The 12,494-nt window shown below is 52.2% G+C and overlaps 1 protein-coding gene across 1 annotated transcript in view; it reads right to left on the bottom strand.

Moving 5' to 3' along the window:
• Window positions 1-12,494, bottom strand: part of SCARF2 (scavenger receptor class F member 2) — an 86,161-nt gene that overhangs the window by 54,106 nt on the left and 19,561 nt on the right. The window contains 4 exon segments of the mRNA XM_067550295.1: window positions 4,824-4,952; window positions 6,434-6,652; window positions 6,848-7,367; window positions 11,273-11,374. Coding sequence (XP_067406396.1) covers window positions 4,824-4,952; window positions 6,434-6,652; window positions 6,848-7,367; window positions 11,273-11,374 — 970 coding nt within the window.

A 12,494-nucleotide genomic window follows, 5' to 3' on the forward strand; every position in this document is an offset into this window, starting at 1 on the left:
AACAAATAACAATATCCAAAACAGAAGACCTGGTAGTAATGGGAGACTTCAACTAATCAGACATCTGTTGGAAAAGTAAATGGCAAAACGCAAACTTTTCAAAAAGTTCTTGAAATGCATTGGGGACAATTTTTTGTTCCAGAAAGTGGAGGAAGTAACCAAGGGGACAGCCATTTTAGACCTGATTCTGACCAACAGGGAGGAATCAGTTCGTAAAGTGAAGGTGGAAGGTGATTTGGGTGAAAGTGATCATGAAATGATAGAACAACGAACTTCAAAATGATAGAACAACGGACTTCAAAAAAGCCAGCTAACAAACTCAGAACTGGTAGGTAAGGTCCAATGGGAAGAAAATCTATGGGATAAAGGAGTTCAAGACAGCTGGAAGTTTCCCAAGAAGACAATATTAAAGACACAACTGCAAACTATCCCAATACAGAGTAAAGATAGGAAGAACAGTAAGAGGCAGTATGGTTCCATCAGGAGCTCTTTAATCACCTGAAAATCAAAAAGGAATCCTACAAAAACTGGAAACCTGGATGAACTGCAAAGAAGAAAAAGAACAGCACAAGCATGTAGGGACAAAATCAGAAAGGGTAAGGTACAAAATGAGTTACACCTGCGAGGGATATAAAAGGCAATAAGAAGAAGTTCTTTAAATACATTAGGAGCAAGAGAAAAACAAAGGAAAGTGTAGGTCCTCTACTTAACGGGGAAGGAGAACTAACAACTGATGGTATCAAGATGACTGAGGTGTTTAATGCCTGTTTTGCTTGAGTCTTCGCTAAAAAGGTTAAAGGTGAACATATACCCAATACAGTTAATAGTAACAATAAGGGGGAAGGAACACAAGCTAAAATAGGGAAAGAACAAGTTAGAGAATATTTAGATACGTTAGATGTATTCAAGTCAGCAGGGCCTGATGAAATTCAGGAACTAGCTGAAGCAATGTCGGAACTGTTAGTAATTATCTTCAAGAACTCCTGGAGGATGGGGCAGGCTTCAGAGGACTGGAGAAGGGCAAACATAGTCCTGATCTTTAAAAAGGGAAACAAAGAGAACCCAGGGAATTATAGACCAGTCAATTTAACTTCAATACCTGGAAAGATACTGGGACAAATTATTAAACAATCCATTTATAAAAACCTAAAGGATAATAGGATTATAAAGAACAGCCAGCATGGATTTGTCAAGAACAAATCATGCCAAACCAACTTAATGTCCTTCTTTAATAGGACTAGTGGAAAGGGTGCAACAGTAGACATGATAGATCTTGATTTTAATAAGGCTTTTGACAAAAACCCAAATGACATTCTCGTAAGCAAACTAGGGAAATGTGTCCAGATGAAATTACTATGAAGTGGGTGCACAACTGGTTGAAAGACCGTACTCAAAAAGCAGCTATCAATAGTTCGCTGTCAAACTGGGAGAGCATATCTAGTGGGATCCCGCAGGCGTCAGTCCTGGGTCTGATACTATTCAATATTTTAATGAATCATTTGGATAATGGAGTGAAGAATACGCTTACAAAATTTGCAGATGACACCAACCTGCGAGGGGTTGGAAGCACTTTGGAGGACAGCATTCGAATTCAAAATGACCTTGACAAATTGGAATATTAGTCTGAAGTCAAGAAGATGAAATTCAGTAATGACAAGTGCAAAGTACTACACTTAGGAAGGAAAAATCAAGTGCACAACTCCAAAATGGGGAATAACTGCTAGGTGGTAGCACTGCTGAAAAGTGTCTCGGGGTGACAGTGGATCATACAATGAATATGAGTCAACAATGTGATGCAATTGCTAAAAAGGTTAATATCATTCTAGGGTGTATTAACAATAATGTCTTATGTAAAATACAGGAGGTGATTGTCCCACTCTACTTGGCCCTGGGGAGGCCTCTGCTGAAGTAATGTGTTCAATTCTGGGTGTCACACTTTAGGAAAGATGTGGACAAATTGGAAAGAGTCCAGAAGAGAGCAACAAAAATGATAAAAGATTTAGATAACCTGATCTATGAGGAAAGGTTAAAAAAACTAGGCATGTTTAATCTTGAGAAAAGACGACTGAAGGCAGACGTGATAATGATCTTCAAATATGCTAAAGGCTGTAATAAAGAGAACAGCGATCAACTGTTCTCCACATCCACTGGCAGTAGGACAAGAAGGAATGGGCTTAATCTAAAGCAAGGGAGATTTTCCTAATAGCGAATCTAAAACTTTCTAACTATACAGGCAGTTAAGCTCTGGAATAGGCTTCCCAGGGAGGTTTTTAAGACCAGGTTGGACAAACCGCTCTCAGGGATGGTCTAGGTTTACTTGGTCCTGACTCAGCGCAGGGGGGCTGGATTTGATGACCTCTTGAGGTCCCTTTCAGCCCTATGATAAAATCATAGAAACGTTCTCATGGCTCTTCTCTAAACCTCTCAAGTTTTTCAACATCCTTCTTGAACTATGGACACCAGAACCGGACACAGCATTCCAGTAGTTGTTGAATCAGTGCCAAAGACAGAGGTGAAATAACCTCTCTGCTCCTACTCTAGATTCCCATTTATGTATCCAAAGATTGCGTTCATTCTTTTGACCACAGCAGCACACTGGGAGCTCAGGTTCAGCTGATGACCCACCAGGATCCACAAATCTTTCAGTCACGGCTACCAAGGATAGAGTCAAACTGCCTGTAAGTAACGGATTTGAAGACTAACAGGTCCACCCTCAGTCTTCTTTTCTCAAGACTAACCAGGCCCAGTAGTTGTAACATTTCCTAACAGCTACCTTAAAACTTTCACGTCAGATTTTCTAAATCTTTTATCCTACTTTTTTTGGTGCCTAGATGCATACATTTCTATTCAGCTGTATTAAAACGCATACTGTTCGCTTGCACCCACTTTACCAAGTGATCCAGATCATCCATGACCTGTCCTCTTCATTATTTATGACTTCTTCAATTTTTGTGTCATTTGCATAACAACTAAACCCTTCTTCCCGTCCGAACGAGGAATATGTGAGCTTTTCTCCCTCCTTGCTGACAGCCCTCTGCTATACACAACAATTCATAACCCTCCCGCCAACCACTCTCTGCTCTCCTACAGGAAGAGGGAAAGCTCCCAAGGTTCCAGATAAGCCTCTCCAAGACCGAGACCTGACCAATTAATTGCAAGAGAGACCTGAATTACCAGCTAATTTTCAGGCTTGGTAGACCACAAGAGGTAATAATTTCAGGCTGTGGATAAATCCGCCCCTCGAATCACTAGCTAGAGCACTTATTGCCTACAGTTAAAACGTGCAATGAATCATTATTAGCAAGGTCTGGTGACCATGAATTGTTCCCTAGGGTGTTGTATCCAGCACAAGGGCTGACAATGGAAATATAATAAAGGAGATGAGAGAATGCTCAGGTACAAACATCCTGACCTTGTACCACTCTGTGCACTGAGAAAACAACCAACACCCTCCTAAAGCACACTGTGGAAGTTCACAACTTCTTCTGCAATCACCATCAGCCCCTCAGCTGCTTAACTGGAAAAGAAAAATTCCCAGAGACTCTTGGTTGAACTCTCAGGAAGATCATGTCTCTATATTATCAGCCAGTTACAACCAGGAGGACTCTGAGCAAAACCAGAGCGGACATTTCCCACAGCAAGGGACTCCACAAAGAGGCACCAAACTTCCCAAAGCAATTCAAGGTGCTTTGGCTGAGACCTGGCAGACTCATGACACCACTGTCACTGTGTCAGCAGAAATGTGGCTTGGTCTAAGTACAAACCAAAAACACCACCGGATTCCTGGCTTTTTGTTTTCACTCACAGCACTGCACGTTTTTCATTTTGAAGGAGGCATGCCTGTTTATGTTTGAGGGATGAATGTGTGTATGACATGAATAACAAAGGATGTGTTTTCTGTTCCATTTCAGAAAACCTCCGGAGAGTTTTGGTTGTTTATTTGTTTTGCCACTGAGGGGTGTGTGTTGTTGGTTTTGTTTGGCTGGTTTTTGATTGGTGAAAAATCACAAAAAGCCCTCCCCACCCTGAACTAAATGGAACCAAAAGTGGTGTAGTCCAGATCTTTTTCGAGTCATACATTTACCAGCAAACGTCCCAAGGTATATTAAAGGTGATAATGAATGTGCAAAAATACTGAGTTGTCTCGGAAGTGGTGGCAGACGGCAGGGGTTTGGGAAGCAAGACATTACTTTAATTACTCTCTTGTATTAAGAATTTTGTTCAGTTTGTCCCTCTCTTTTGGGATCTGACAGTGAAAACCAGCATAACAACAAAAATCACACAAAATGCAGGGGGGTTTTTTTCCCAGCAAATTCTGCTTAACTGTCTGGATGAACTCCAGGCAGCCTGGAAAGGGCGGTTTGTGAAAATGAAAAAGGATAGCGCTCGGACTACGACTGGAAATAGGGAACAAGCCCAGGATATTTTCATTGATGGGCTTCGAGCAGATAGAAGCCAGGGGTAAAGAAATGAGGATCACTTTGCACTGACACACTGAGGGTTCAGATGATCTGAGCTATACCCAAGTCTCCCTCACCGGCTATCCCAGTTAGTACAAAAACAAACGTTCATGAATTAGCTCCCCACGGGGGGAATTGTGCCTCCAATAAAAAGGCAACCTCCTCCAAAGACAGTGTATTCTGCAGCCTGCAAAGAGATAATCGAGGGGACAATGGCATACCCCTCTGGGCTCTGCCCTGCACCCTCCTCCCCTGGGGATGTCAGAGACAGCCCCATCCACATGCCCAAAGCCACCTGTGTGTATCCAGACACCTCTGCAATGGCCAGAGCAGCCCACACCCCTAGACACAAGAGTCACTTACTAGGTGCCATGAGAGCCTGCTTGGCAGAGACATTTGCCCGTCTCGAAGTGGCATTCCCCGTTGAAGCAGTCGCTGCAGACAAAGGCGCAATTCTCGCCGTAGGTCCCGTTGCGACACTTGGTTTCACACCTAGGAAAGGGCCAACAGGAGCAGGTTACAGGACTGGGACAAGAGAAAAGAGCACAGGAACTGGCAGGGCCAGGCAGCTAGGGCAAGGGCTGGATTCTCCAGACAAATACACTGGGGTGCTGGAAAGCCGCTGCCATTGAGGTCCTGCCCTGTCCCGAGTGCAGGGGCTGTGGGGACACAGTCACCGGGAGCCTTTAGCAGGTAGGATTGGGTTTAGCTGTGAGGAGCTGCCAGGCCATTTTCCACCTCAGCTAATGGGGCCATTGGGATGGCAGCTTTCGTGCGGGCCTGGCTCTCCTGCTACTGGACCACAGCGAATCTGGTAGGTGAAGCTGTGATTGCAGCAGGGAGGCACTTCCCGAGAGCACACAGCACAGACAGGAGTCAGCAGAGCCTTCGCCACCACCCTGGGGCATTCTCCTTCTCTTCACCTCACTGACCGTGCTCTGCCTGAGACACCTTTCCCCACCATGCTCTGCTCGGAGACCGGCCACTAGGACACCCCCCTGCCCCCCCCAGCCAACACCCATGGTCTGATCTGAGGCCAGCTGCCTGGGTCAAAGCCCACCGTCCGCCCCGAGACTGGTAGCATCAGAGACCAGAACAATGGAAACACTTCACAAAAACCAAATGGAGCCAAGACCCAGCCCTGAAGACAATGCAGTGCAGAACTGCCTGGATGGCGCTTCGTGCCAGGATTCGACCACAAGAACGCGAGGGCGAGGTGGAACAGGCTCTGCTGCCAGCCTGACGAGACAGCAATCGATCCGGATAGGCGACAGCCCACGGCTCATCTCCCTGCTAACAAAGCTCCCATCTGCTGGGCTTACAAAAGCCCCAGTGAGGGCCAGAGCTGACAACATGGAGTGGAAAGGAAGGGTCCATCCGAACAGCCCCACGTCTACACGGAGCTGCCCGCATCTGCAGCAAGCACTGGGCACGTTTCAGCGGGCTGGGACGGGGAGTGACCCGACAGGGTCCCTGGAGCAGCCAGCGTCCCCAGGGCTGGGGAGAGCTCACCGCAGCCTCTGCAATGCCAGACGAAGGGCCACAGCTCTGATCTCTGCAGGCAGCTTCTAGGCTCACCCCAGGAACAGGCAACGGCAGTGGGTGGCTTTCAGGGACCGAGGGAAAAGCAGGCTGGGGCCAAAATGGTCCGACTGGCCAGGGCAACATCAGTCTGTGACCGGCCAGAGCCTCCAGCAGGGCAGCTTGATGGCAGGACAGGGGCATGTTGGCCTAGCGCTATGGAAAGCGCCAGCATGTCTGAGCACACCAAGAGAGCCAAATGACCCGCAGGGGAAGGCAGCATTGCCTAGTGGCTAAGGCAATGGATAGGAGTCAGGGGTCGAACGCAGGTAGCGCCACAAACATCCTGGGTGGCCTTAGTCACATCGCCCAATGGGAAACCACAGGCGCGTGCAGCCTGGTTCCTCACAAAGCAGCCTGCCCTTCAAAGGCAGCTCCCAGCCTCCGCTCACCTGTCTCCAATCCAGCCGGGATTGCAGTGCGAGCACTTGCCGTTGATGTGGTTGCAGGTGTGGCCGTCCTTGCACGGGGGGCATGCCTTCTTGCAGCCGTCTCCGTAGACGCCGGGCGAGCAGGCCTGGTCGCACTTGGGGCCCTTCCAGCCGGCTTCACACGCCAGGCAGCGGCCGTCGGCGATGGTGCAGGGCTGCAGCCCCTTGCACTGTCCGCACCTACCAGCGCCAAGGGAGAGCACAACCCAGGAGGTTAGCCATCATTTGAACACCCCCGCCCGCACCAGTCTCGGGCCCCCCTGGGCTGACTCCTCCCTCCCACTGGACCAAGGCAGGCCAAGCAGGGACGGTCCTCCACTTGCAAGAGCACTGGCTGGGCAGAGCCAAGTGCGGTGCACGGCCCTGTACACTTACCGCCTCCTGCAGCCTTGCCCGTAGAAGCCGGCCGGGCAGGGCTCCCGGCAGTATTTGCCCCGATAGCCCGGATCACAGGCGCAGGTACCGTCCACCTGGTTACATTTCCCCTTGTCGCACTGGCAGTAGCGGTCGCAGCGTGGGCCGAACACTCCCTCCCGGCACTGGCAGCGCCCGGAGAACTGCTCGCAGGGGGAGTTATTGCAGGCGCACTGGTTGTTGCAGCCCCGGCCCCACCAGCCGGGCTGGCAGATGCAGGTCCCCGCCTGCTGGTCGCACTGGGAGTTGAGGCTGCAGTAGCAGGCGCTGGAGCACTGGGGGCCCCACCAGTTCGGCTCGCAGGTGCACTTGCCCGTCTTTTGGTCACACTTGCCGTGCTTGCAGAGACAGGCGTTCTCACACTTGGGCCCCCAGCGGTTGGCGTTGCACGTACACTGGCCCGTGACGTCCTCGCACTGGCCATTGGGGTGGCAGCTGCACATTTCCTTGCAGTCGGGACCCCAGAACTGGCGAGGACATTCTGCAAAACAAGCAACACGCCAGCACTTACCGGGCAGCCATGGAGCCCAAGGGGAAGGGGCAGGGGTTCCTTCGGTTAGTCCCCTGGCCCCTCCTTCCACCACCCGGTCATCTTACGTGCAGGCTGCAGTTCCCCCCGCAGGGCAGGGCCTTGTCTGGTCCAGCACACGCACGCCAAAGGCACCACGTCACTGACAATATAATGGGTGAATCGGCTGCTCCCCGTCTGGTGGAGAAGGCAGCCCAACTCCTGCTGTGCTCACCCCATCTTCTTACCCACGTCAGCCCCCTTACCATGCTCTCAGCCCCCCAAAATGCACGAGGCCCTCCGTAGAGCGCTGCACCTCCAAGCCCACGTTTAAAGGAGCCCCGCCCAGGACACCCATCCACGTCGACTGAAGGTCTGGATAGCCCTGGTTCTGCACCAAGAGCAGTGCAGGGTGCTTGCACGGCAGTCAGCCAGTGAGCAACAGCAGCAGCGTCTGGTTAGCAGGCCAATTTCCCCAGCACGTCGCGCCCTGGCTCTGCGTCTGCACGTTGCTCTGCCCCAGCGGGGGGAGCGACTCAGCCAGTCCCACAGGAGCCTGCAGCACTCTGCCGAGGCAAGGGAGACAAGGAGGCAGCAGCCATGCCAGCCTCTCTCATCATCTCAGTTTGGAAATAATGTCAGCTTCCAACAAAAGAAAGAACCAAACAATTTTCAGCAGCAACCTCTAAAGGCACCGTGTAACACACTGGCCTGCGCAGGTCCCAGGGAAAGGGGCTGGGGCCAGCCCTGACGCAGCTTCCAGAGGGCCATCTAGCTGAGCTCAGGCAGAGCATAGCCTCTCCCGCCCCTCTTCTCCTGGCTTCCCCACTGCGAGTGCCTCTTCCCCTTGGCAGAAGCATGTGGCTATCTAGGTGAACATGTTGGCTGTGCTGCATGACTTCTGTTCTCCTTACACCTGAGCTGCTTCGTCTTGCACAAGTAACTTTGGAGCAAAAGCAATCTCTGGTCGATCAAGCAAACACACCTGCCCCTACGGCTGACCCAGAGTCTGATTCCCAGCTGCTCAGTGGTGGGGAGAACGTTGCCTGCCAAGATAAGGAGGACGCAGTGTGCAGGCAGGCTCAGGGAGACAGATCTGGTGCATTCGCCATTCCTTGGCTCCAGGAGCCATCACCAGGAGTGAGTCAGCACCGGATGGTTATGAGCCATGTGGACTTTTCCACTAGTTCAAGGCTCTGGTTCACACGTAACCCCTCCTCTCCGCAGGAAGCAATAAATGAACCCTACAGTGACCGGTCCCTCTAGGCGCCCAGCGAGGGAGAACATTCAGCCCTGCTCTTTAGCAATGGGTTGCTGTAGGGTGCCCTGTTGATTGCCTTGCCGAGTCCAGACTGAGTTTGCTCAGTGGATGTGAAACAGGTGATTCTTCTACGTGAGTGCTGTGTGTCCCATGGGACCCGAGAGCCATGTGCGACCTGGGTATTCTCACCAGCCGTTGGAATACAAGACCCACAGCACGGCCAGCTGGCCCAGGTCAGCAGACTCAGGCTCGGACTGTGGGGTTAAAAAGTGCTGTGTAGATGTACTGGCTTGGGTTGGAGGCCGGGCTCCGGGACCCCCCCCCCCACTTGGCGGGGTCCCAGCACTCAGGTTCCAGCCAGAGCCTGAATGTCCACACAGCAATTTTACAGCCCCGCGGCCCTAGTCAACTGACCCGGGCCAGCCGCAGGTGTTGAATTGCTGTGCCCGTAACGGGAGCAGACTTCAGCCCTGCAGCCAGAACACAGTGAGCAATGTTACTAACAATGCCGAAGCCAGAACCGACTCCTCCAACTGCCTCTTCTCTGGCCTGGGCTGGGCTGGCTCCGCAGGGCTAAGTGGAGTGAGGAGGAATCAAAGCCTATTTATGTCACTGGCACGAGCAGACTGACAGCGGATCCACCGGGAGATGATCTGCGGAGTCAGACGGGCCTGTTAGTTACTGTCACTTTTCTGGCCACAATAAATGAACTGAAAATATTTTGGCCCCAACCATTGCCCTAGACTTGCCGGGCATCTCACTGCAGGGCCTGAAACTTTGCCTTTCACCAAGCCACGGCAGCAGGTAAAGAAACGGGGACCCCGAGAGCCTGTGGGGTCCCCCGGTCTCAGCTAACGTCTCCCTCTCGGGTTCTGTCTGGGGTCTGTTCGAGGAAAGAGAGAAGCCTGTCGTTACGCAGCAGCCAGCAGAACGTCTCGGTTTGCTTTCCCAGAAATCCCCCTTGTGGCTTGGAAATTTCCATGCCTGGTGCCAGCCCGAAGGAGATGGGGCGGGCGGCAGAGAAATTGGGGGAAAGCCTCAGCCATTTCTGACTGAGACGAATATGTTCCTGCTAGGCTGCTGTTCAAGTGGATAACTCAAAAATGGGTAAAGCTTGAAACTGCCCATGCAGCCGCAAGACACGCTTGTTGAGGGGGGAAAACCATCAAGCAGGTGACCTCCAAGACGGTGAGAGGACTGTCCATTTCAAACAGAGTTTGGGTGCTTTTCATGCTGTACCCAGTGCCTCGCTGCCATGGAGATCGGTCCCAGGTGGGTAGGGCGGCTACAGGAGGCGAGCCTGCTGTGCTAAGCGTCAGACAGGTTGGTTTGGGGCACAGTGCAGTTCTGAAGATTTGTAAGCACTGGTGTGAATCTGCACCTTGGGAAGCGTCTCTGCGGGAGGAGGAACAAGGATTTTGAAAGGGTAAAGCTTTGCCCAACTGCTGCTTCCTAGTGTGCCTATAGCCTCCTGGTGAGCCACTAGCCCTCCCACCCCTTAGCCCACTGCTCCTGGGGTGCCCTGTCTGACTCCTGGGTGGCTCCAGCCCAGTGCTTGTAAGTGGGGTCTTGGTGAAGCATGCAAGCCTTGAGGGGTATGTATAAGTATCCAGCTGGAGTAGCATGCACTTCTCCCACACACCAGCACGGCCCTTGCAGGAACCAACCTAGGCTCCCAGAGTGCCTGCTGCACTGTCCTTTATCTTCAGAAGCTGCAACCCAGCTAAGAAACGTCAGCTTCCAGGCAAGGAGCGGGCAGAACAATTTTCAGCAGAGGCTCCCAAAAAGCACACCGTAATGCACAAGCTGGGGCAAGTCTCAGGGAAAAGGATCAGTGGGCCTCTATTCCAAGAGCCATTTGTTCAGGACCGCACTTTTCTAAAAGAAAGCGTCACAAAATACAAACGGTCCATCAAGCACTCGGCATCTCTGGCTGTGCGGTCCGAGGGCGTGTGCAGTGGGATGGGTTAACTCTGCACTCCCCTGGCTGCTTTCATCATAAATGCTGCTGGAGCCGAGCTTTTGCACTCGCTGATTTTATGATTTTTGAGCAAACTTTCCTCCGTGTCTGAGCTGGCTACCCCGGAGCTCTGTGGGGCTGCGTCACCGCGCTCTGGGATGGGGCCAGGGGTTTGTCAACCTTGCATTTTAGTTTTTCTTGACATGAAGATCTGAAGTTGATTTTTTTTTTTTTTACCGACATGGTAAACTTTTTACCGAGATCACTAAAAATAGCCTAAACAATACAATAATGTCACAAAAGTGCGTACTCGCTCGCGATATTCGGTACACAGGAATTCGGAATGACGCAGCTGTTGTAGCTGCAGTTAATTGATCAATCAGGTTCTTTGGGCGTGTGCAATAATAGAAAACGGGAAATTGATAAAGGCAGGGTGAGTGTAGTTTTATGATACAAGAAGTGATTCTGAATGGTGGCAATCAATGTCAAAATACCGCAGGTTTTCTTTCTCTCCAATTTTACAGACATTTTCATTTATTTACGGATTTATGGACAGCGTTAAAATTGCACTTTTTTTTTTTTTTTTTTTTACTGAGTGTCCGTAAATTTACGGCCGGTTGGCAACCCTGCCAGGACACAACGCTGCCCGATACTCACTGGTGTCACAGTTGGCCCCGAAGTATCCATGGCGACAGCGACACTCGCTGGGTCTCACGCACACCTCGTTCTCCTTGCAGGTGAAATTCCCCTCACACACGGCTGCCAAGAGAAAGGGAGAGAGACGTCGTCCAGTGACAGGGCAGGATTAGGCAAAGCCCAGGGTTCAGGCACATATGCTCCCAGAGTGGGAGAAGGCAAGAGTTTACTCTGGTGCGGTGCTGGTCTAAGAGAAGGGGGCTGCTCCCTGCTCCTTCTTGCCCTGGAGCCGGGCAACGGCAGCTTACAGGAGTCTAGGTGCCACGGAGGCGCCCTGACACCCTGGGATCTGGCGTGACATCTGCCTTGGGTGTGGCGTGGGAGGTGCTGAGCTGAGAGGGAGGCCCGGCGCTGGCTCTGGGCAAGCGACACGCCAAGGGTGCTGCAAGAGGGGAAGGAAGGAATTCTCCTGAACACCCGGGATGGAACACGGCAGCTACAGGGAGAAAGAGCCCGTCCTGTTACGAACCGACACAAATGTGGCAGTCAAAAGCGGCATGAGCCGGCCGTCTTCAGGGGAGGAGGGGATGTCAGCCTCCAGGGCTTGGGAAGGCCAGGCAGCCTCTGGCAGACACAGCTAAGGCAGCGCCTGGCAGCACAGAGACCAGATGACTCGGCCAGCCGCTCGCCCTTGTGGGAGCATCGCCGGGCGAGGAGGGAAGGGCGCCTGACTCCTCCGTCACAGGCGCTGACCTCCAATCCCGGGAGGCCTCACGCGCCCGTGGCCCCAGCAAGAGTCCGCCACGTGGATTCTGCTGGGACACTGCATAGGGGGCAGGGCATGGGTGCTTCCCTGCGTCAGACCCCTCTCCTCAGCCACTTGGGACCAGCAAAGCCTACGCTAGGCACCTCCGCCCTTCCTCCCACACGGGGATCTGGCTGCACTGATCTGTGTGGTGGTCACCTCCAGGCTGCATTACTGTAGCCCGCTGTGGCACGGGGCTGAGCGGGGATGCAATGCAGGAGCTGCAGCCTGGCCAGAGGGTAGCAGCCCCTCAACGGGCCAGGCTTCCGTGAGCACGTCCCCCTTGTACTCAGCTCCTTCCACTGGCTCCCAGTCCCCAGCCTCAGCCCGGATCTGTAAAGCCAGCAGAAGGCCAGGTTCCAGCTACATCAGCAACCGCATCTGAGCGGAGGACTCCATGCAGTCCATCTTACCTGGGAAGCTCCCAGATCCTGTGGC

Source organism: Emydura macquarii, unplaced genomic scaffold (assembly GCF_026122565.2).
Source record: "Emydura macquarii macquarii isolate MOO-44397 ecotype Brisbane River unplaced genomic scaffold, CSIRO-AGI_Emac_v2 contig_1254, whole genome shotgun sequence".
Lineage (NCBI taxonomy): Eukaryota > Metazoa > Chordata > Testudines > Chelidae > Emydura > Emydura macquarii.